The sequence below is a fragment of the Nicotiana tabacum genome, chromosome 17 (genome assembly GCF_000715075.1).
Source record: "Nicotiana tabacum cultivar K326 chromosome 17, ASM71507v2, whole genome shotgun sequence".
Classification (NCBI taxonomy): Eukaryota; Viridiplantae; Streptophyta; class Magnoliopsida; order Solanales; family Solanaceae; genus Nicotiana; species Nicotiana tabacum.
Window position 1 is genome coordinate 1,008,053 of NC_134096.1, and position 25,771 is coordinate 1,033,823.

At 38.1% G+C, this 25,771-nt stretch overlaps 1 protein-coding gene across 2 annotated transcripts; it reads right to left on the bottom strand.

Moving 5' to 3' along the window:
• Nucleotides 1-8,854: 8,854 nt before the first annotated feature.
• On the bottom strand, nucleotides 8,855-11,836 carry LOC142161629 (uncharacterized). 2 transcript variants are annotated; one of them, XM_075233732.1, is made up of 4 exons: nucleotides 11,556-11,836; nucleotides 10,954-11,021; nucleotides 9,961-10,848; nucleotides 8,855-9,317 (listed from the first exon to the last, which is right to left on the bottom strand). In XM_075233732.1, exons 1-4 carry the CDS (start codon nucleotides 11,704-11,706, stop codon nucleotides 9,312-9,314), a joined length of 1,113 nt encoding a protein of 370 aa, XP_075089833.1. In that variant the 5' UTR covers nucleotides 11,707-11,836; the 3' UTR covers nucleotides 8,855-9,311. The 2 variants fall into 2 exon arrangements, with proteins under 2 accessions (XP_075089833.1, XP_075089832.1); XM_075233731.1 differs by lacking the exon at nucleotides 8,855-9,317 and having other exon boundaries at nucleotides 9,852-10,848.
• Between the last annotated feature and the right edge of the window lie 13,935 nt (nucleotides 11,837-25,771).

Genomic DNA, 25,771 nt, shown 5'->3' on the forward strand with positions numbered 1-25,771 from the left:
TTATTGATGCAATTGTTGCTTGGATGTCGAGTGTGGTTCCCCACCTCGAGAACTGGGTCAGGAGCCTGGTTTCGATGTCAACATTCGTCGAGCGCGCATGGCGCGATTTGTCGAAGGGCCGGTGGGAAGCTCGTACTCGTGGTAAGCTTTCATCTTGACATACCGATTTACTTACCGTTCGAGGTGACATGTTTTTCCGAAGCATGAGTTTACTTATTTTCTCCCTTTATAGGTCTCGGAAAGTATAAGTCCCCCGTCTGGTGGTGAAGAAGTTGTATCGCCTGTCTTGGAGCCGACGAAGGAAAATAAGATAAAAAGGACCTCGGACTCCGAGGGTCAAAAACCTAAGAAGAGGACAGTCCGTAAGCCCAAGAGAATCATAATCCCACTGACTATGGAGTCAGGTCGAAGACTAAGGGATGAAGAAGAAAGTGGTTCTGGGCTGGCAGCCCGTGCGCGAGCTGGTTCCTATATTTTTAAAGCTTCAGGACCGGTGGGGACTGATTCTGCTTCACCCAGGTTCGATAGGGTCGGGTAGCAGACTTCGACCCAAGTTCCCGAGCTGAGGGGGACCGAGGATATTTTACCTCGAGGAAAAGAGTCCGTCGAAGAGGCGGATGATGCCGATGCAGAAACCGAGTTTGAGGTTCCCTGAGACAGAGGCGGCGCCTCAAAAGACATAATCAGGGCAATAGAGATCGGTGATTCCACTTATTTTCCTTCATTTTTCCAGTCGATGATACGCGACGCCCAAGTTGTGGAGGCTTATCACGGGGAGGGAGCCCATGGAGAGGAAGATCATTTCCATGGTTATTTTGTTGGGGTAGAAGATGCTACCGGTCTGAGTGATTTAGAGGCTTCGAAGAAGAGCTCGGGCAAGGTGGGGATTCCTTGTTTTTTCAACGAAGCTCAACAGGCCCTGAATAGGGTAAGTTCATTTTCTTTTTGTCAACTTTCACACTTATATTTTTCTTCTATTGTATAATTCCTTCTTTTTTTGTAGGCTTCTGCACTCTATCACGAGGCATTTTTCCGATCCCGAGGGGAGCTGAGCCGGTTCGAAGCTGAAATTCGAGGGCTTACTGAGGAAAGAGATGCGTTCAAGCTTCTCAGTGAGCATAGGGAAGGATAAGCAAAAGGACTTCGTGCTGAGCTAGAAGCAGCTTGGAAAGAATAATTCGATTTGTCCGAGCATGTAAAAAGAATCTTTGAAGTTAATGACACTGACTTGGGCATGATGGCTAATAGTTCGGTCCCACAGGTTCAGCAAAATCTTGATATGATTAGGCAGCTTCATGCCGAAGTGGACGCAGTGAAAGCGGAGGCCGAGGAGTGGAAAAAGACCATGGATCGCCTTGCCTCTGAAAAGAAGACTGCCCGGGCTCAACTGGCCTCGGTGAGACCCAACTCTGAAGCTTGAAAGAGAGTGCCTTGGTGCAAGCCAAGAAAATCGAGGAGTTCCAGTCTCTGTTGGGCTCAACAACTTCTGATCGAGAGAGACTGGCCACGGATCTTGCAGCGGCCAAATAAGAGGTCGAAATAGCCACGGCTAATGCTGATGCAATAGTAGTTGTCTACCAGTCTGATGCTGAAGCTGCTCAGGTTCGAGCAAAAGAGGTTGTCGAGGCTGCTCAGGCTCGAGCAAACTGGGTTGCTGAGCATGCCAAATGCCAATCTCGAAGGGAGACTCTTGAGGAGATCCACGCTCATGGCTTCGATCTTACGGCCGAGATCAAGAATGCAAAGGAGCTTGAAGTCCAAGACAGAGTGTTGGCATTTCCCGATGATGATGATACTGGGAGTATGAGCGGATCTGAAAGAGAAGGAGGCCTCGAGGGCAAAGATGTTCCTCCTGGAGAGGACTAAGTACTTTAGTATTTTTCATCTTTCTTTTAAGACCGTTTTGGTCTTTCGATAGGAAAACTTGATCGGGCCATGGTGCCCTTGTAAATAATTTTTGGTACATATACATAAAACTTTCTTTCTTTTATGGCTTCTGAATCTTTTGCCTTTCTTGTTAATTTATACAAAGGTCAAAAGGTGCCCCTTAGCAAGGGATAATTACTTAAAGGTCCGAGTGAATGTTCGAACTCCACCGTTTCTTATAGGTAATCCCCGAGTGAATGTTCGAAATCGAACTGAGATAGCTTTCAGATTTTGACGAATAGATTTCAAGTGAATGATTTGCTCGAACTAGAAGTAAAGTAGAGCTTAGGCTTTGTAGTCGAGTGAGAATGATTTCTCGAACTCGAATTAAGGTATCCCTTAGGATTTACAGTCGAGTGAGAGTGGTTTCTCGAACTCGAACTAAGGTAGCCCTTAGTCTTTTCGGTCGAGTGAGAGTGATTTCTCGAACTCGAACTAAAGTAGCCTTTAGGCTTTTCAGTCGAATGAGAATGATTTCTCAAACTCGAACTAAGGTAGCCCTTAGGCTTTTTGGTCGAGTGAGAGTGATTTATCGAACTCGAACTAAGGTAGCCCTTAGGATTTTTGGTCGAGTGAGAGTGATTTCTCGAACTCGAACTAAGGTAGCCCTTAGGCTTTTCGGTCGAGTGAGAATGATTTCTCGAACTAAGGTAGCCCTTAGGCTTTTCGATCGAGTGAGAGTGATTTCTCGAACTCGAACTAAGGTAGCCCTTAGGATTTTTGGTCGAGTGAGAGTGATTTCTCGAACTCGAACTAAGGTAGCCCTTAGGCTTTTCGGTCGAGTGAGAATGATTTCTCGAACTAAGGTAGCCCTTAGGTTTTTTGGTCGAGTGAGAGTGATTTCTCGAACTCGAACTAAGGTAGCCCTTAGGATTTTTGGTCGAGTGAGAGTGATTTCTCGAACTCGAACTAAGGTAGCCCTTAGGATTTTTGGTCGAGTGAGAGTGATTTCTCAAACTCGAACTAAGGTAGCCCTTAGGCTTTTCGGTCGAGTGAGAGTGATTTCTCGAACTCGAACTAAGGTAGCCCTTAGGCTTTATGATCGAGTGAGAATGATTTCTCGAACTCGAACTAAGTTATCCCTTAGGCATTACTGTCGAGTGAGAATGATTTCTCGAACTCGAACTAAGGTAGCCCTTAGGCTTTTCGGTCGAGTGAGAGTGATTTCTTCAAACTCGAACTAAGGTAGCCCTTAGGCTTTACGATCGAGTGAGAGTGATTTCTCAAACTCGAACTAAGGTAGCCCTCAAGCTTTACGGTCGAGTGAGAATGATTTCTCGAACTCGAACTAAGGTAGCCCTTAGGCTTTATGGTCGAGTGAGAATGATTTCTCGAACTTGAACTAAGGCAGCCCTTAGGCTTTACGGTCTAGTGATAGTGATTTCTCGAACTCGAAACAGGGTAGCCTTTAGGATTTACGGTCGAGTGAGAGTGATTTCTCGAACTTGAACCAAGGTAGCCTTTAGGCTTTACGGTCAAGTGAGAGTGATTTCTCGAACTCGCACTAAGGTAGTCCTTAGGCTTTACGGTCAAGTGAGAATGATTTCTCAAACTCGAACTAAGGTAGCCCTTAGGCTTTACGGTCGAGTGAGAGTGATTTATCAAATTCGAAACATAGTAGCCTTTAGGCTTTACAGTCGAATGAGAGTGATTTCTCGAAGTCGAACTAAGGTATCCCTTAGGCTTTACGATTGAGTGAGAATGATTTCTCGAACTCGAACTAAGGTAGCCCTTAGGCTTTACGGTCGAGTGAGAGTGATTTCTCGAACTTGAACTAAAGTAGCCCTTAGGCTTTGTGGTCGAGTGAGAGTGATTTCTCCAACTCGAACTAAGGTAGCCCTTAGGCTTTTTGGTCGAGTAAGAGTGAGTTCTCGAACTCGAACTAAGGTAGCCCTTAGGCTTTACATTGATCTCATTGATTTTTCGGACGGTAGTCCCCGATTTATGGGGGTGATCATTCGAACGCCGGCCATGATCGGCCCTTTAGCATATTTGCATAATAAATTGAGAATACAAAGTAGAAGATCCTTTCTGAGGTATGAGATATCGGGAAAGAAGAAATTTCTCTTTATAGGTCATTATACATGCGTACATGTTTTGTGCCAGGGCTCGAGCAAACTATGCGGGCATGGTTCGTTTGACCATTTGGCCCTTACAAATTTTTCTTATCGAGACCTTGTTGCCATGAAGTAACGAGCTTGCCCAACCTTAATATTCGAGGGCAATGCCCCGCAGTTTTTCGAGGTTGATTGTAAAGAGGCTCGGATATTGTTGGATTGCTCTAAGTTAGCACAATCAATGGTTGCCTCATTAAAAAGCTCGCCGAAAACCCTATTTAGGACAAAACCGGTCTAAGGGAAAAAGAGTGCAGCGCGCGCTTTCAGACCTAAAGGCTTTATGTTAAAGAATTCATCCTTGTTTTTGCTCGAACACCTGCAAGGGTTAGTTTCAAAATACGAATGAACATGGGAGGGTCGTACCTTAGCAGTAGTATCGTTTTAGGTGTGATACGTTCCAATTGCTCGGTAGTTGTTTACCGTTTATCATACCGAGCTTGTACGATCCTTTTCCGACGATTTCGAGAACCTGATACGGTCCTTCCCAGTTCGGACCCAATTTTCCTGCATTCGAATTTTGGGTGTTGATTGTGACCTTTCTTAGCACCAAGTCCCCGATGTTAAAATTTCGAAGATTGGTTTTTCGATTGTAGTACCTTTCGATCCGCTATTTTTGGGCGGCCAATCGGACGAGAGCGACTTCTCGTCTTTCATCCAGCAATTCTAGGCTTGTATTCATGGTCTCGTTATTCGAATCCTCTGTCGCATATCGAAACCTGATGCTAGGTTCTCCGACCTCGACCGGGATCAGAGCTTCGATGCCATAAACTAATGAGAATTGTGCTGCTACGGTACTGGATTTTGATGTTGTGCGGTATGCCCATAGGACCTCGGGTAGTATGTTTCTCCATTTTCCTTTGGCGTCGGTCAGTCTCTTCTTAAGATTTTAGATGATGGTTTTGTTGGTCGATTCGGCTTGTCCGTTCCCGGTGGGGTGATAAGGCGTCAATATGATCCTTTTGATCTTGTGATCTTCGAGAAATTTAGTTACTTTGCTGCTGACGAATTGTTTCCCATTATCACATACAATCTCGGATGACATCCCGAATCGACATATAATGTGGTCCCAAACGAAGTCTATCACTTCTTTTTCTGACTTTCTCGAAAGCCTGTGCTTCAACCCATTTAGAGAAATAATCAGTCATAAACAAAATAAACTGAGCCTTACCTGGGTCGACGGGAGGGGGGCAATGATGTCCATTCCCCATTTCATGAAAGGCAATGGAGATAGGACCGAGTGGAGTAGTTCCCCGGGTTGATGAATCATAGGCGCATGCCTTTGGCATTTGTTGCATTTTCGAACGAACTCCCTTGCATCCTTGTCCATATCGGTCCAATAATATCCTACTCTGATTACTTTGTGGACCAACGAATCGGCACCAGAATGATTTTCACAAGTGCCCTCGTGAATTTCACGTAGGATGTAATCAGTATCTCCGGTCCCAAACATATTGCCAATGGTCCACCGGTATCTCGCCCTTAGTAGTTTCACTTGCCATATTGAATCCGTTTAGTAACAGGGTTGCGGGCATGACCTGGTCCTGTAGACCGAGTTTCTCTATGACCCTCGATCGAATGATGTTGGCCGAGCTACCTGGATCAATTAACACACGTTTAACTTGAGTTTTATTCATAAGTACAGATATTACCAGTGCATCATTATGGGGCTGCATAATTCCTTCCGCACCTTTGTCACTAAAGGATAAGGTTCTTTTAGGTATGTAGTCCTGAGTTCGAGATTGCTTCTCTCTTATGATCGACATCTTAGTGCATTTAAGAACCGGCTCTTGGGGGGCATCGATCCCTCCAATGATCATGTGGATGATGTGTTGTGGCTCTTCTTGTTCGTTTTGTCTATTGAATTCTCTGTTTTTGAAATGGTTCTTGGCTCGGTCACTTATGAACTCTCGAAGGTGCTCTTCATTGAATAACCGAGCTACCTCTTATCTCAACTGCCTGCAATCTTCCGTTCTGTGGCCATGAGTGCCATGATACTTGCATATTTGATTGGGATTTCTATCGGCTAGATCGGATTGCAGAGGTCGAGGCCATTTAGTATCTTTGATGTGTCCGATAGCCGATACGATGGCGGACGCATCAATGTTGAAGTTATATTCGGATAACTGTTGTGCTTCCTTAGGTCCGGTGTGCCGCCGAACCTACTCTTGTTCATCAGCCCTCGAGACCCTTGGCCTCGATAACTTTTCCTTTTGCCTCGTACGGAGTTGCGTCCCAGCTCGCCACCCTTACGATCTTCATTATAGGGCCGGTATCGGCCCTGTTCGGCCTAGGTTCTCTGTTGGTGTCCCTTTTAATAACAGACCCAGAACCCAACTGGTCGTCTTCGACTCTAATCTTCGATTGATATCGATTGTGTACATCGGCCCAAGTAACAGCCAGGTACTCGATCAAGTTCTGCTTCAACCGTCGTGAAGCCGTCGAGCTTCGTTTGTTTAGTCCTTGGGTGAAAGCTTGAATGGCCCAATCGTTTGTAACCGGTGATAGATCCATTCGTTTCATTTGGAAACGAGATACAAACTCTCTTAACATTTCGTTATCTTTTTGCCTTACCTTAAAAAGATCTGACTTTCTGGTTTCGGCCTTTATAGCTCCAGCATGTGCTGTTACGAAAGAATCTGCAAGCATAGCAAAAGAATCGATAGAGTTAGGCGGTAAATTATGATACCATATCATTGCTCCATTTGACAGGGTTTCACCAAACTTTTTAAATAATACGGATTCGATCTCGTCATCTTCTAGATCGTTCCCTTTGATGGCACATGTGTAAGAGGTGACATGTTCGTTGGGGTCAGTCGTTCTATTGTATTTAGGAATTTCGGGCATGTGGAACTTCTTGGGGATCAGTTTTGGAGTCGCGCTCGGGGGGAAAGGCTTTTGTACGAAATTTTTGGAATCCAAGCCCTTCAATATTGGTGGTGCCCCCGGGATCTGATCAACCCTGGAGTTATCAGTTTCCACCTTTTGGTCGTTTGCTTCAATCCTCCTTTCTCCTGACTTTATTCGTTTTGTCAGTTCCTCAAGCATCTTAATAATTTCGGGATTAGTACCCGATTCTTGTTCATTCGACCTTACTACAGCTGGCCTCGTTTTGCGGGTGACTTCTTGGGGTAGACCGGGCTCGAGCCTGCTCGGTGCATGGGTTTGGCTTTGCAACTGAGCTATCGTTACTTGTTGAGCTTGTAACATTTCGAAAATCATACGCAGACTGATCCCGTCTTCTCCAGCATTTTGTGTATTTCAAACTGCAGATCGAGTTCCACCATGAATGTTGTTTTCGGGGTCAGAACGTTGGTTCGCCTCAATGGCCACATATGAATTAACGTCAATTGGATATACGGCTCGATTTCCAACGGGGTCGACGAGTGGCCTTTCATCCCCGGGCGTCAGGTTGTTATTTTCATCTTGAAGGCCACCTTCGTTATCGGTAGGTAGGGCCATTAATTGAGAGTTCGTCGTTTTAAACCTGAAATCAAAGGTACTTCCAAGAGCAAGTGTAAAATAGTGTATTTCACATAGATTCGTACCAAATAACCATTGTTATCCTTAGCCCCACGGTGGGCGCCAAACTGTTTACCCAAAAAACGGAAAAAATTAAATTTATACGCAGTTCTAAGGATACGTGGTATAAATTGGTACAAATTGGGAAAGATAAATAAATGAATGCTGAAATTAATTACAAAAGAGATGAATGCAAACCGGATGAACTAGTTAGCTCAAGCCTTCAATTTTAATCACCTCCGAATTGGGTGAAGAACGATAAATAGAAGAAACAATATCATCAAAAATGCCATAAACCAAAGGGGAGATAGTATTAGCTCTATTTTCTGTATATATTAGAATGAAATGTGTGTGTGTGTCCATCAATCTGCCTCTTACAAATGATAATCACTCTTAATATAGTGAAGGAATCACATTTTGGATATAATTAAAAATACATAGTGGAGATCCCATGATAGATTAATTAATTTAGCTTTTCTTTGATTTCCGCCAAGATTCTCTCCCTAAGTGCGGCTATAACGGCTCTTTTGTCCCTCGACTCGATCTTGGTCGGTCTCGGTATGGGTCGATCTCTGAGTCTCGGGCTCGATATTGATTAGTCTCGGGATCTCGAGCTCGATATTGATTAGTTTTTGGGTCTTGAGCTCGATATTGATCGATGCTTGGATCTCGAGACCGATATCGATCGGTCACTGGATCTCGAGCTCGATAACTCAACTTCTCATCATAGCTCGATATTATAATGACGACAATCGGTCCATCATGTTCCAACCTAGATTAATCACATAAAGGGCATACTCAATTTTGATCGTATAAAGTAACCATAACCAAAAGTCACCTCTACATTGTCCACAATGCACATGGGTCAACAATGCTTCTGATATTTCATATGAGCCAGAAACTTAAGCAAAAATGACATGTTTTAATCCTTTAAGGAGCACGACTCGGCATCCGAATTAGTACCAAGTTTTTGAACGAAGCTGGCGTTTGTATGTTGAGCTGTTTTTCGACTTGGATCAGCTTTCATTTATAAACACCCAAGATATCTTTGTTTAGGTAGTAATTCCTATTAGTTTATCCTTAATACTTTTTACGAACAATACAAAAAGGACAGTTCGGTGCATTAAGCTCCCGCTATGCTCGGGGCGGGGAAGGGTCGGACCACAAGGGTCTATTGTACGTAATCTTACCCTGCATTTCTGCAAGAGACTGCTTTAACACCCGTAACCTCCTGATCACATGGTAGCAAAAAGAAAAATGAAAAAAATTCATTTGTTGCAGATCGAATTAGATAACCATAACCAAAAGACTTGTATGTACAATAAATACAAAAGTACATTGGAGATCTCAAGTGGGTACTTTTAAGACACCAAAACATGTACAATAACAACAACCCAATATAATCATTAGTCTGAGAAGAATAGTGTGTACGCAGACCTTACCCATACCCTGGGGTAGAGAGGCTGTTTCTGATAGACCCTCAGCTTCCTCCCTTCAAGAACGCCCACCTTGCTCTTGGGGTGACTCGAACTCACAACCTCTTGGTTGGAAGTGGAGGATGCTCATCACTAGACCCCAAAACATGTACACTTCAAAAAATCACCTCCACGTTGCCTACAATGCACATCGGTGAGCAATGCTTCTGGTATTTTGTATGGACTAGAAACTCCAGCAAAAGTGACATGTCCTCTCCTGTAACAACAAAACATATTGCTTCACCTAAAATTTTTAGGGCACCTTTGATCATTCTCATACCTAAAAGGGGAAAAAGATACGTTAACACTTACATATATAAAATGAAGCAAAATATAAGAAGCTAATAGAATAATATACCGCAACCATAAAATATTAGATAGTTAATTATAAGATAAATGGTCAAAAGTGCAGTACACAGAATCTAAAAATTTGTAGGTAGATCTATTTATCGAAGGAAAAGAACTGAATTTAACAATTAGAAGGGGCATAAAGAGCAGGAATGCACAAAATAATGTGTCATGGACATTATAAATCCAACTTGTTACCAAGATGGAATGAGAAGCTATTGCTATCTGGACAGTATTGTGATATTTTTGGTTCAATGTACTATATATTCTAAGTCTTAAAATAATAGTTTCTGAATTTCCAGCTAGTGGTCATTTAACGCATAAGGTGATACTGCAGTAAATTTTATCATTTGAGGAGCATGACTTTGCATTTGAATTAGTAGCAAGTCTCTCTACTGAGTCGTTTTTTTGACTTGGATCACCTTTCATGCTTTTGGTCAAGAAAATATGGTCTAGCTTACAAATATCATTCAAAAGTAACACTTTTGATAAGCATTGAGACCTGTTTACACTTGTTCTATTGTAAAAGTGAACGTTTAAATCAGACAATCTTGCTCTTTTCTGCGAATGCATACCGTTTCTTTCAGTCCAGATTGAATAGTAGTGTCAACATCAGTTAACTTGTCAAAGATCTTCATTTCAACTCCATCATGGCACGTGGATGAGTCCTTTACCTTCTTCTTTTTCCTTTTCTGATGGGCAGTATTAGTTCTCAAAGATTGGTCCTCTAACGCTTCTGCTAAAGCCGCCTTTATTATTGGTCTATGTTCTGTGGAGTTCTCCGGAATTGCAACATCCCTATGATTAAACCCGGTGGAACCCTGACAGCTATCCGGTTTTTTCACTTTATTCGCAATAGTCCCACACTGCGATGTTTCGTCAAGTGCATCATTGTTCCTATTCCCACATTGTGCGTCCTGCACACTAGAGATTTCAGCACTCGCCCCACCCATCCTACATTTCTTCTTTCCAAATTTTGACATCTTATTACTGGGTTCAGCACTGGTTATATGCTCTCGTTCTCCTTCATTACTATCATTTCCAACAATCTTAAATTCAGAATCATCATTATCTATGCCATGCTTTGAAGTGTGGGTATCTGTGACTACACCTTCTATGCGACGCTTCTTAGCCACAGGACCAGCTCCGAGATAAAGTTGCTGCAATTCATCCATAGTCTTGAATTCACCAATGACCTTCGCAACTTTCTTCTGTTTCACGATGGAGGCTGATGCCAAGTTTCCATGAGCTATGTGAGGTTCATTAGTATCAAAACCCTTCTCTTTAGCCATTTCATTGAACGAATGACTGTCAGCCTCAGTTTGCGCATATGTGATGCAAAGTAACCCTTGGTCACAGCTAGAAGCATCAACAGAAAGGAACCAGCCATTATTTATACCCTCAAAAACACTTCTGACAAACATAGTATCGGACAGGTGATAGTAATGTCCTCTCCGTTTCACCTTTTTAGGAATAACAAAAGGCGTCGATCGTCATGGTTTTACAAGAATATATAGATATATAAAGATAGACAAAAAAAACAGTGAGTTGGAGGATTAGCAACAGACCTTCACTGAAGAAATCTTCAATTCTTTCATCTCAGGAAAGCACCTTAAATGTTCAAACACAACCTTTTCTGCTTAACACAAACACGTCGCATCAGGCAACTCAACTCTTTTGTAACTTAATCATTCGGTGATTGAGAATCTAAAATCACTTATAAGCAAATTAGTACCAACAATGCGAAATTTATACTCGGGATACAAAATGGATTTAAGTTGCATACACCGACAATTTTTTTTAAAAAATTAACACCAAATTTAACATGTGATAACAAGTCAGTTACCATTCTTACAAGATTAACAATTAATATTATCAAGAGATTAACTTGTGATTACCTAATAACTGACCAATTGTGTTAATATTTTTACACATTCAGTGCATAGAACTTAAACTAATACAAAATTAACCAACAATTTTTACCTTTTTGACATACCCAACATACAAGCAGTGAGTGCAAATGCACCCAATGTCTCGACATTTTTTTTAATAATAATGAGTTAAAGTAATTTTACTAACAGAGCATCCAGGGATGAAAATGTATAAAACAGCAGCCAGTAAAAAATTTAAAAATACGTACTATATATAATTGAGAAAAGGGGAAAATTACTTTTGAGATCGAAGACAGAATCAGAGTCGGAGACAATTAAAGCCAAGTGAGTATCAAAGTTGGTATCTATGAAAACCGTGCTGTACGACGTCGCAGGTTCAACTGCCAGCGCTCCATTGGAATCGGTTTCTTCGCGATGACGTTTCACCATTGAATGTGCCGCGAAGCACGACGGCTGAAGAGCTCCGGAGAAGCTGACGAACAGAAGCAGAAACGGCCAAGGGTTTTAGCTCTGTTGTGGCAATTATATGAAATGAAGGGTTTAGTGGTTTACCGCCCAATTGAAGAGGGTTTTTTGGGGGAAGTTAACTCATATAACCATTTATAAAACTCACTTTCATGATATACCTAAATTTTAAAATTACATCAAATATCCCAAAAATATTACATGTTATACCTCCTTATATTCTAAAACGTATCATAATATTCTATTTTAGAATACAATCCAAATCTAATTTATCACATTATTCTAATTTGAAATACAATATCCAAACGGAATATACCTGTAACAACTACAATATTCAAACCAAACATACCACAATATTCTAATTTGGAATACAATATTCGAATAAAATATACTGCAATATTCTAATTTGGAATATAATATTCAAACTAAAGATACTACAACATTCTAATTTGAAATAAAATTTCCAAATCAAACATACTATAATTTTCTAATTTGGAATACAATATTCAAAGTAAACATGCTACAGTATTCTAATTTAGAATACAATATCCAAACTTAACATACCACAATATCCTAATTTGGAATACAGTATCCAAACGGAATATACATGTAACAACTACAATATTCAAACCAAACATACCACTATATTCTAATGAAGAGTACAATATTCAAACGAAACATACTACAATATTCTAATTTGGAATACAATATTCAAAGTAAACATGCTACCGTATTCTAGTTTGGAATACAGTATCCAAACTAAATATACCACAATATTCTAATTTGGAATACAGTATCCAAACAGAATATACCTGTAACAACTATAATATTCAAACCAAACATACCATTATATTCTAATGAAGAGTACAGTATTCAAACCAAACATACCACAATATTCTAATTTGGAATACAATATTCGAATAAAATATACTTCAATATTTTAATTTGGAATATAATATTCAAACCAAACATACTACATCATTCTAATTTGGAATACAATATCCAAATCAAACATACGATAATTTTCTAATTTGGAATACAATATTCAAAGTAAACATGCTACAATATTCTAATTTGAAATACAATATCCAAACTAAACATACCACAATATTCTATTTTGGAATACAGTAGGTATATACGATAAAATAAAGTTATAAAGTAGGTATACGGGGTAAAATAAATTTATAAAGTAGGTATACAAGGTAAAATAATTTTTTTAATTGTATATGGTGTTAACTGGTATTTTCAATAGGCATATCGCGTAGATTACCCCTTTTTTTGCCGCCAACTATAATGGGCCTTCCCTTGCTTTTTTTAAAAGCCCAAAATCAATTGGGATCTTCACACAAATAGCGTGTCTAATTTACTAGAGAAAATAACCCTTTATAACCCCTCAAAATGTTAATAGCCCATATTTCCCCCCATTGACCCGAAATATCCCTCCGGCCCAAACATATTACATTTAATAGTCTGAAATATCTATTTTGTATATTTTTTGTATAGTGATAGTCAATTTTGTATATTACTTGTATAGTGACAGTCTATTTTATATATATTTTGTATAGTGACAGTCTATTGTATATAAATTGTACAGTGACAGTCTATTTTGTATATATTTTGTATAGTGACAGTCTATTGTATATCAATTGTATAGTGAAAGTCTATTTAGTATATTTTTTGTATAGTGACAACCTATTTTGTAAACAGTCTATTTAGTATATTTTTTGTATAATGACAGTTAATTTAGTATATTTTTTGTATAGTGACAGTCTATTTTATATATATTTTGAATAGTGGCAGACTATTGTATATAAATTGTACGGTGACAGTCTATTTTGTATGTTTTGTATAGTGACAATATATTTTGTATAGTGACAGTCTATTATATATAAATTGTATAGTGACAGTCTATTTAGTATATTTTTTATATAATGACAATCTATTTTGTATAGTGAAGACTATACATTTTTCAAATTAATGATGCAACCATGTTTTGCACACGTTGATGCTCACCACAGAGTTCAACTAATATAATGTATGTTATTTTCATACTCGACTCCTCTATTTAGGGCATTTCTTGAAAGAAAATGACACCAAACATCACACTTGCATTTTAGCGATTGATAGTTCTTTTTATTTTTTTTACATAAAAGATTTTCGCCATGCAAAGAAATGCTTTTAAATATATATCTTTGGAAAGAGGGCATGCTCGTGATAGTGAAAGGTAAATTTAACAAATGGTCATATAATTATGATTTTTTTTATCAAAGTCATACAACTATGTTTTCTCACATAAAATTCATAAAAATTGCTAGTAACTCATATAAAAAAACATAATGACCGAAAAGTATAACTTTTCGATAGCATTCTTTTATTTTTCAGTCTAACAAATAATAACCAAATTAAAATAGGAATGACCCAACCTAATATAAATATACATTTTGAGTTTTTATACAGTATACATTGACACACATACACACACACACACACATATATATATATATATATATATATATATATATATATATATACACACACAATTTTAACTATGAGAATTTTCCGGTCTTTGGGTTATTTTTGGTGAGCCAATAAAAGAAGAGATGGAATTGTAAAAGAGAAGTTAATGTGATCGATAATGGTTAAGGCCGCCAATGAGGAAGAGTTATAGGTCCTTTGATTTTTCTATGTTAGGTGCATCAAAATAGTAATTTCTCATTGCAAATTTATCTTTACTATTTTTTGAAATATTTTCATTTGTTTTTATCTAAAATCAACTAATTGTATTTCTAAAAATCAGGCAACTATATATATATACACACACACAATTTTAACTATGAGAATTTTTCGGTCTTTGGGTTATTTTTGGTGAGCCAATAAAAGAAGAGATGGAATTGTAAAAGAGAAGTTAATGTGATCGATAATGGCTAAGGCCGCCAATTAGGAAGAGTTATAGGTTCTTTGATTTTTCTATGTTAGGTGCATCAAAATATTAATTTCTCATTGCAAATTTATCTTTATTATTTTTCCAAATGCTTTCATTTGTTTTTATCTAAAATCAACTAATTGTATTTCTAAAAATCAGGCAGTTTTTTTTTTGCTAGTTAGAAGGAAAGGACTAGTGAAGGAGGGACAAAAGGGCCCTTAAAATTATTTGTTGGTTAGCATATGTTATATGTTTTTGGCTAAAAAATGTAATGTAAAACTATGGGCCATCGACTGATATATGTTTTGGCCGAGTGGCCACTTATGTCAGAAGCTCAATTTACTACTCCATCCGTTTCAATTTAGATTAGGTAGTTTGACTCGGAACTGAGTTTAAAAAAAAGACTTTTGAAACTTGTGGTCTTAAAAGCTTAAGGGTAAAAGTTTTATGAGGCCACGATATTTTTATGGTTATAAAAGTTTCTCATTAGGGGTAAAATGAAAAGTTTAAAGTTGAATTATTTTCAAATTTAGAAATGTATCATTTATTTTGGAACAAACTAAAAAGGAAGTACCTCATCTAATTTAAAACGGAGGAAGTATTATTTTTCTTAGCTACTATACATAGATTATAAACTATTATGCACGGTTATACACATAAATATTTGTATTTTAAGCGGTTGGTGAGCAAATATTTTGATTAATTCTTCAAACAATTTAGAGTTAATTACCAAACAGATCTTGTCCTCTCCGAATTTACACTTATAGTAAGATATGACCTAAATTTCTCCATGACTAATCTTGGAGCCAAAGCAAACTTGGAGCCAAAGTACTCAAACTTTGAGCCAAAGTATTCTAGCTTGGAGCCAAAGAATAAAAGTATTTTCTTTTTCTTTTCTTTTTCTTTACTTGGGGACCAAGAACTTTGCTCTATAAATATAAGTCATCTTACTTCATTTGAATCATCCCATATTTTGATTAGAAACTCATTTAAAGTATTCTTGTGATAGAGAGTTTTGTTATAGTCCATAGAGTTAGTGATGGAAAACACTTTGAGTGAACCTCTTCTTTGTGAGTGATTGTAGCGAGGTTATTCTCTTGGGATATATTTTGGGATAATTAGAGTTTTATCTCTAATTTTGTACTCTCTTTTATGTGTCTGTTGCTATAGTGAAATTGCTCCTCTCCGTTTGTGGACTTAGGTCACCTCGACCGAACCATGTTAAATTGTGTGTCTTTTTTATCTTATTTAATTACCATTATTATCAACTTGTATTTGTCTTTGTTATTGTCATTATAGCATTGTTTGGATAAAATTTGCACTACCTGGTTTCTGATCCTAACAAATTGGTATGAGAGACGGATCTAACCGGGTTAATTTCAGTAGCCAATATGACTTTAACAAAGACTTTTGTTGAGAAAAAGAAAGGAGAAGAAGTCGGATAAAATAACGGACGAGGACTTTGCCGTCATAAAAAAAAGGTAAAATCAAGTATTATCTTAAATCTCTCAAATTCGATTTTACGTGAAGTTTATGTAGAAACCACAACCAAAGGTATATGGAAAAAATTGAAAACCTTTATATGAAGAAAATAATGGAAAATAGACTTTACCGGAAGCAGAAGCTTTATACAATTCGTATGGGTGAAAGTACCTCTATTCTCTCTCATCTTGACACATTTGATTCCATTATTATGGATTTGAGTAATATAGACGCAGAAATTAAAGATGGGGATCAAGCCGTGTTACCACTTTGTTCTCTATTCTCATATTTTAAGCATATAAGAGATACTATGCTTTATGCAAAGGATAATACCCCTTGTAAGGATATTAAATCAATCTTAAAATAAATAAAAATAGATAGATAGATAGTGATATTACTGGGGAAGCTAGTGGAACTCAAGCAGAATTTGGCTTGTTTGTTAGGGGTAAATCCGACTTAACATCTAGATACAATAATTTAGAGTGTCGCTATTGTCATAAGAAATGTCACATTATCTCTGAATAAGCTGAAACTAGTTATTGTAATGACCCAACCGGTCGTTTTGAAAATTTCAACCCCCTTTCCCCCATTTACTGCTCAATTTATGTCTCAAATTTATTTATAACTTATCGGGTTAGTTGGTTCGGATCCGGAAGGATTTCGGAGTGAAATGAGACACTTAGTCTCATAATTAAACACTTAAGTTAGAAAAGTTGACAGGATATTCACTTATGTATAAATGACCTAGGAATTAAATTATGATGATTCCAATAGCTCCGTATGGTAATTTTGGACTTAGAAGCATGTCCGAAAAATTATTTGGAGGTTCGTAGTAGAATTAGGCTTGAAATGGCGAAAGTTGAATTTTTTGGAAAGTTCGACTGAGGAGTTGACTTTGTGATATCGGGGTCAAAATCTGATTTTGAAAATTCTAATATGTCTGTTATGTCATTTATGACTTGTGTGCAAAATTTGATATCAATCGGATGTGATTTGATAGGTTTCGGCGTTGTTTGTGGAAACTTGAAATTTCAAAGTTCATTAGGCTTGAATTTGGGTATGATTCGTGTTTTTAGTGTTGTTGGATGTTATTTGAAGGCTGGACTATGTTTGTATCATGTTGTAGGACTTGTTGGCATGTTTGGTTGAGGTCCCGTGGGAGGGGGAGCTCGTGTGAATTTCGGGGGATTAACGGATCATTTTCGGCCTTGGTGAGATTGCTGATATCTGTTGATGCCTTCTTCTGGTTTCCTTATACGCGATCGCATAGGTCCATCCGCGATCGCGTAAGCTTAAATGGGGCAGGGATATTTTTGTTCTATGCGATCGTATGGGGAGAATCGCGATCGCGTAGCTGGGAAGAGAGAACGCATCGCGAACGCGTGGGAAAAGCCTGTTCGCGAAGAGGAGGTGAGGCAGCTGGGGTTCACGAGCATTGTACTATGCGAACGCGTGGGCTATCCACGATCGCGTAAGCCTGGGAAGCTCATGCTTCGCGTTCGCGTGTGTTACGATGCGGTCGCGTAGAGAAGTTTTGGGGGCAGTGTATTTTGGTCTTCGCGATCGCATAACCTTGTACGCGGTCGCATAGGGTTATCTTGGCAGTGGAGATGTTGTGCTTCGCGATCGCGGGAATTGGTCCGCGATCGCATAGAAGAAATGACTGGGCAGAGAGTCCCATTTTCCATTTTTGACGGATTGGAGCTCGGGAAGAGGTGATTTTTGGAAGATAATCAGAGGAAACAACGGGGGTAATTGTTCTTAACTCAATATTGGTTAAATTACTCGAATCCATGGTTGTTTTTAACATTTAATTGGTGAATTAAGTTGGAAAATTGTGCAAAACCTTCTTGGTTTAATTTGGAGATTTGAGGGTCGAGTTGATGTCGGATTTGAGTAAAATTTGTATGGTTGGACTCGTGGTTGAATGAACATTCACATTTTGTAACTTTTATCGAGTTTCGAGATATGGGACCCACAGACAATTGTTTTAGTGTAAATTCAGATTTTATGGGAAAATATTAGAAATTTGATATGGAATTAATTCCTATAATTGTGTGGACTGAATCAAATTTATTGTGGCTAGATTCGAGCCGTTCAGGAGTTGATACGCGCAGAATGGGATTTCTGGAGCATTGTTTAGCTTGCTCGGTATTGGATTCGTCTTGATCGAGGTAAGTAGCTCTTTTAATCTTGGAGCTGAGGGTATGCACCCTGAATATTAGTATTATGTGAATTTTTGGAAAGTGACGCACATGCTAGGTGACGGGCGTGTGGGCGTGCACCATAGAAATTGTAACATAATTGTTCCCGTGGAGTTTTGTAGACAAATAATCTTGGCATTTTCTATATAGTTTTATGTGCTAAAGAAATTGAGTTGAGAATCATATTAAAAATCATGTTGAGGTTATGTGCTAGTATTGTTGGGACCCACATAGGTCATATTGCTGTGAATTATTTGTTTTAAATTGAAAATTATACTCAGTCATATTCATGTCATTACATAACATATATCAGTCTCTGTTATTATTTATTGATACATCATATCATCATTTTTGGGCTATTTTTATGACATTGTGAGCCTTTGAGAGAAAGACTGGAGAGATTGATGACTGAGTGAGGTCGAGGGCCTGATTGTGGGGATTTTTATGTGGACCGGGGTTGCCCCCTGCAGCAGGCCTTATAGGCTTTATTATAGCACATGAGTTGTCCGTGCGGATCCAGATATTATTATAGCAAGTGAGTTGTACTTGTAGCACGTGAGTTAAGTGTGGATCGGGGCTGCCCGCCTGCAACATACTTTATTATTATAGCACGTGAGTTGTCCGTGCAACACGTGAATTGTCCGTGCAGATTATAGCGCTTGGGCTGAAGGAGCCCCTCCGGAGTCTGTACACACCCCAGTGAGCGCAGGTACCTACTGAGTGCGAGTGCCGAGTGCTGAGGAGGACTGAGTGAAATGATACTCTGAGAGTATGCATATGATTTTATCACTGAGTTGCATCGCATTGACATGCACACATGACATACATGCATAGAGATGTATTTTTCTCATGCTGTACAGTATCACATCATTCATGATTTCTCATACATGTTGACAGATGAGCATAGTGATGCATTTGTTTTTTACGGGTTATCTGGAAAAGAAAATGAAACATCTCATTTATTATTGAAAGAATTTTGGGTAAATTATTGCTTTCAAACTTATTCATAGTTTTGGAAATTTCGGTAAACGATTTGGATTTTTCACTGATGTACTTGAAAGGGAAGAACTATTTTTAGAAAACATGATTTAGCTAAGTATTTTATTTCTAAGTTACTTCTTATATTATTGGCTTTACGTTGTTATGGTCTGTAGTGAACTATTGGTTTTGGACCCGACCTTGGTAAAAGTTCGCCACTGCTTTCAACCTAAAGTTAGGGTTGTTACTTACTCAGTACATGGGGTTGGTTGTACTGATACTACACTTCTGCACATTGCGTGCAGATGTTGGTTGTTGTTGTTACTGTGCTCGATGGTTGCCGGATTTGAAGATGTACTTGCGTTCCTGTTGTAGCTGCCTCTTGTTCATGGTAGCCTTAGATTTATAAAAGCTCTGTTTATGTACTATTCAAACAGACTATGTATTTATTTCATCTCCGCTTTGTAAACTCTATTCTTAGAAGCTCATAATTTTTACTACCGATTTTCGGGAAATGTATAAGATTAAGATCTTTATTTACTTAAATTGCTTTAAACAATTATTATTGGAATTGGATAGCTGAAAGTTGGCTTACCTAACGGGTTGGGTTAGGTGCCATCACGACTAGTTGGACTTTGGGTCGTGACAAGGTGGTATCAGAACTCTAAGTTCATAGGTTCTACAAGTCATGAGCAAGTGTCTAGTAGAATCTTGCAGATCAGAATGATGACGTCCATACTTATCTTCGAGAGGCTACAGGGCATTTAGGGTAATTTCCCATCTTTATTTCCTTATCGTGCTGAATTGATTCAACTTGAGACATAACTCTTTGAATTCCTTCCACGTATTCGTATATGCACATGAGCTCTCGGTATCTGCTATGTATCGCCGGCTTGTGATTTTAGGGATGATGTGTGAGATTTGTATTCTATGTTTTGGTGATGGGCCAGTCTGGAGGACTTGAGGCCATGGTTAGACCGCAATTTAAGCTCGGTATCTTCAGTTATAACTTGTACATTTGGACTCATACGTCCGATAATGTCCATACAGGTGCAATGTGTGGATCGATGAGCGGTGGAATGGCCTTGTGATGAGTACGATGTAACTGCGGGATGTGTTAAGACGCATTGAATGTGACGAGAAGTGTTTCCGTAAAATGTAAAGGAAAGGCCATTAGGTGCTTGATTTTCGTTTTGATGTGACGTACAGTCTCGAGTATGAATATTTTGAAGGATCTTTTACATTGTTAAATTTTGGGACAAATTAAATTCTCATGTCTGGTTAATGAGTTTGGACTAAGATAGACTAAGTGATTGCATAGTAATTGTGACTGCAAAAAGATATAACAAGATACCAATTTGAGGCTAAGGAGGTAGGTTCTCTCCTGGAGAGTAATCTACATAGGTATGTTCCTTATATGTGAGTGGAGAGTTTTTTTTCTGCCAGCTGGGTGTATGTGTGGATATTTGAATTTGAATCTGGTTGAGAAAGTTGACTTGAGTGTCAAGAGAATAATTTCGAGCTTAGCGGATGATTTGGGGTATTTGTTTAATGGTTGGCGTTGCATGAGTTTGAGAAGAAGTTTCATTGAGCTGACTGTGGCATTATGACAGTAATAGAGTATGAGTATTGTGAGTTATGAACTGCTTTAATCTACGGCTTTGAGCCAAGTGGGGGAGTCTGCTACGGACAAATCAATTCATGGGTATGTGTCAAATTTTTGTTTTGGTCTGAAGTATACTTGGAAATCAGTGATGACTTGCAGAGGTAGAGTTCGAAAATGACTCGAATAAAGAAATTCCTGGTTACGGGTTATATTGCATTTATGAGTATATGAAAATCGTGGGATGAGTGAGTTGTTGATTATGACTGATATAGTGTGCACAAAGTATGAATTTGATAGGTGGTATTAAAGTAGAGTTACTTCTTTGAGTGTTGTTGTGCTAATGAGGCGTCTGTTGGCCCATTTGGGCGGTGTAATGTGGATTTGAGCAAATGGGGTGACTCTCGAGAAAGATCTAATGGATTCGAGATTAATATGTAACAATTGAGAATTTTTGGCAGATTTGTTTATGGCTAAAATCTGAGATTTAAGTTGGATAGTGTCGAGACTTATGGCATTTTTGTATATCATTATGGATTTTATATTTCGGTATCAGGAAGGTGAATGAAATGGCCTTAGACTCAAATAAGGTATTTTCAGAGTGGGTGTTTCGGTTGTACTATTTATAGGGTAATTATGATGTGGTGAGGCTCTACCGATGTTTTGGTGGCAATATTCTTGGGTTTGGTGACCTACGTGGTTTGGTCGAGTTAGAGGAATTTAGTTCTAATAGATGTGGTGTGTTGTGCGGGATTAGGATTTACATGTACAAGGTGATAGTTCAGTCTTAAAGAGAAGGTAATGAATATTGGACAGCATAGTCAGTTTCGAATATTTTGATGAATGTTATAACTGCTCGGTAATTTTTGATAAGGGTGCGCATTTCAGAAGGCGCGTTGTGTTTTGACTTACGGATGTTCATCGGTATTGCAGCACTCACCTGGTTGATAGACTGCTGATATTCAAATTATTGCTATGTGGAACTAAAGAATTATGAAAGTATTCCTCATGGGATTATCGTGAATGGAAGATGTGTTAGTCATTTTAGTGGTGAAGTTGGGATCAGTTACGGTGATTCATGTGTTCGATGAATTTGGAGACTGGGAGTTATCAGAAGTATATTGTTTCGGGGTTGCGACCTATTTGAGGTGACTATTTTATTTAAAACTCGATGGAGGCACTAGTTACGTTAATTATTTGTGATAGATATGCGCTATGAGTGTGCATATATGCGAGGTTTGAGCCCATGTGCGATCATTAGTGCAAGTATTCATACTCTGAAGAATGCTTAGGCTATTAAATTCCTAGAGTTGACTGTTAAGCATAAAGTTATAACGTTTCCCGTATTCGTACCTTTGTTGAGAACTATCTGGGCTATACTTGAGGTTACAAAGAAGATGATTCCCTAAATAAATGGGGTAGTTACTATTCTGCGTTAAAAATTATCGATTTGAAGTGTGATAACAGATTTTGCACATGATTACACTATGGCGTGCTATTTCTACTAGTCCAGAAGCATGAGAATCTTATTTCATTATCATATACAAATGTACTTATTTAATTGCTCCTGTATGATATGCTGGGACTGGAGGCCGGTGACCATGCCGGGCGATTCATATTATTAGCACGTGAGTTGTCTGTGCCGTGTGTGGGAATTCTATTTCTATAATAATTTATCTGATCTATTAATTTCCTTCTTCTACAATTGTGCACATACACCTATGGTTATCCTCTTCACGAAATTTGAGGAGTTGGTTGTAACATTGCGGTTGTGGTGGTGCTTGTTGAACTTGCAATACGGTTCTCTTCCTTGAGACCTCTCCCATATTTGGGTACACTGATTATGCAGTTGTGGCTTAAGTTATATTAATGTGGCGTGTCTGTGGGATAGTTGTGTTTAATAATATAAGGTTATTGGACCTAGATGGGTACTATCAGGCTTGATTATGGTATATTCGGGAGGATAATATTGAAAGTCGGCTTAGGAGAGGATTATGGTTCTAGTTGGGGCGAGAGAGCTCCATGGTTAGTTGATCTGATGAGTGGTTATGAGTTTTTGATTGTTTCTTTCATCATTGGCAATGTTCGAAGGTTTCGGAATGAGGTTCTGTTGAATGCGGGGTTTTATACTAGTACTTGGTTGGTTTTGAGTAGTTACTGTGATCGAAAATGGTGTTGCGAGCATGCAAGTTGTGTAGTATGTTATGTGATTATATCTAGGGTTATGGTCATGGCTCGATGCAGCTTGTTCAGACTTATACAATGTGTAACTGTGAGATTCAGGTCTTGAAAAGAAATCTGAGGGTTGGGAATTGAATCCCAAGGTTTTTGGGCCAGTTAATGATTTTTGTTGTATTGTGTTGTCAAGCCTATATGGAATAGGGTGACGTGGGTTCACCCCCGGGTACGTGCGTGGTAATATGGAATAGTGATTTGATGGCTTGGAAATAACTCTTGGCACGTTCGAGGACGAACATATATTTAAGTGGGGGAGAATGTAACGACCCAAACCGGTCATTTTGAGAATTTCAACCCCCTTTCCCCTATTTACTGCTCAATTTATGCCTCACAATTAATTTATGACTTATCGGGTTAGTTGGTTCGGGTCCGGAAGGATTTCGGAGTGAAATGAGACACTTAGTCTCATAATTGAAAACTTAAGTTGGAAAAGTTGACCGGATATTCACTTATGTGTAAACGACCTCGAAATTGAATTCTGATGATTCCAAAAGCTCACTATGGTGATTTTGGACTTTGGAGCATGTCCGAAAAATTATTTGGAGGTCCGTAGTGGAATTAGGCTTGAAATGGCGAAAGTTGAATTTTTGAAAAATTTGACCGGGGAGTTGACTTTTTGATATCGGGGTCGAAATCCAATTCTGAAAATTTTAATAGGCCCGTTATGTCATTTATGACTTGTGTGCAAAATTTGAGGTCAATCGGACGTGATTTGATAGGTTTCGACGTTGTTTGTCGAAACTTGAAATTTCAAAGTTCATTAGGCTTGAATTGGGGTATGATTGTTTTTTTAGTGTTGTTGGATGTGATTTGAAGGCTCGACTATATTCGTATAATATTTTAGGATTTGTTGGTATGTTTGGTTGAGGTCCCGGGTGTTACACCCCGTACTTTAATATTAGGATATCTGTTTAGGAGGGAAAAGTTTACATGTTTGTGCCAAACCTTTCTATTTTAAAATAAAATTTCTAATGCATTTAAATTAGAAACTGAATGCTGCAAATTAGTTTTCTATAATGGTAGATAAATCGGGAATCAAAAATCAATTTGCAATTGATGTTATCCTTTTATGGTCTGTTGAGAGTATATTTTAATGATGGCCACTTTGAGTGGTTCGATTAAGATTGTCATTATTTTATATTGGATGCTCAAATTAATAACCTTAGTTCCAATTTGATGTTACACGTACTGAATGCATACATGTTAGTTAAACTTCTTATTTTTGAAGATTTGTGACTATGTTATTGTAAGACTCCATAATTTTAACAACCTTGATACCGTCATATACATTTGATATGATATTTTGAGTGGAATATTTTTGTAAAAAGTTTGAAAATTATGATTTTATATAGTTATTAATATTACTACTTTCGAATATGCTTTAAAGTTTACACATATATAATATGAGGAAGTTTATGAGATATTCTTTGTTGTAAAGATAGAAATTATTTTCTCACAGGAAAAGAAGGTTATCTTTTTACTATTTTAAAAATTAAGCGTACGAAAATTTGTACTCTTTATATGAGATTAGAAAAATTAGAAGTTGAGAAAATATATGTATTTTTACATGGATGTTTTAAATAATAATGTATGTACATGACCATGATAGTAAGTTATATAAAGTGTGTTAAAAGTGAGTAGTGTTTTAAGTAAGTTGAGATAATTCTTAATTATGTGAATAATTAGGGTTACTTAATGATTTTGGTGGTAAGATTAACTAGGAAATTAAAATCTTTGGGATAAAGATTAACGCGACAGCCTTACCTTATGGGAATAGTGACTCTTAAAGTCATTATGTTATGTGGCAAGCTTAGAGATGTAATATTTGGCAAAGTCTTTAAGAACGTAAGTTATTTCATTTAATAAAGAAGAGTCCACTGTTTGCCTAGCTAATGTGTATTCTTCTTTTCCTCATCTTCACTAAAGTCTTGGTTCACTTGTAGAATAATGTCACGGCCCGGAATTCACTAGTTGTGATGGCACCTAACCCATCCCGCTAGGTAAGCCAATTAAGGATTTCCCATTTTCAATTAATTTAATAACACAATTTAACAAAGGAGTTATCTAAGTCTTATACATCCTCAAGGACTGGTAGTACAAATCATGAGCTTCTAAGAATAGAATTTACAAGCTGATATGAAGTAAATACATCTTCTGTTTGAAAAGTACATAAACAGAATTTTTATAAATCTAGAGCTACCATGAACAAGGGGTAGCTACAACAGGAACGCAGGTACATCTTCAATCCCGGCAACCATAGAACACAACAACAACAACAACCAATATCTGCACGCAATGTGGAGAAGTGTAGTATCAGTACAACCGACCCCATGTACTGAGTAAGTATCTTATCTAACCTCGTCGAAGTAGTGATGAGGCTTTGGTTAAAAGATGCTCATTGATAAAACCTATAATGTAACTAACAATAAAATTATACTACAGTACAACAGAGTAGAGCACACGAAAAGATTATACAAAGCAATAACAGAGTACTAAAGGAAAACATAATTCAACAGGTATCAAAATCTCACCCAATCCTTTCCTGAGAGCGAAAGCCAATAAATCACAACAATCACGTCAAAACTTTCATAATGTGAAAAG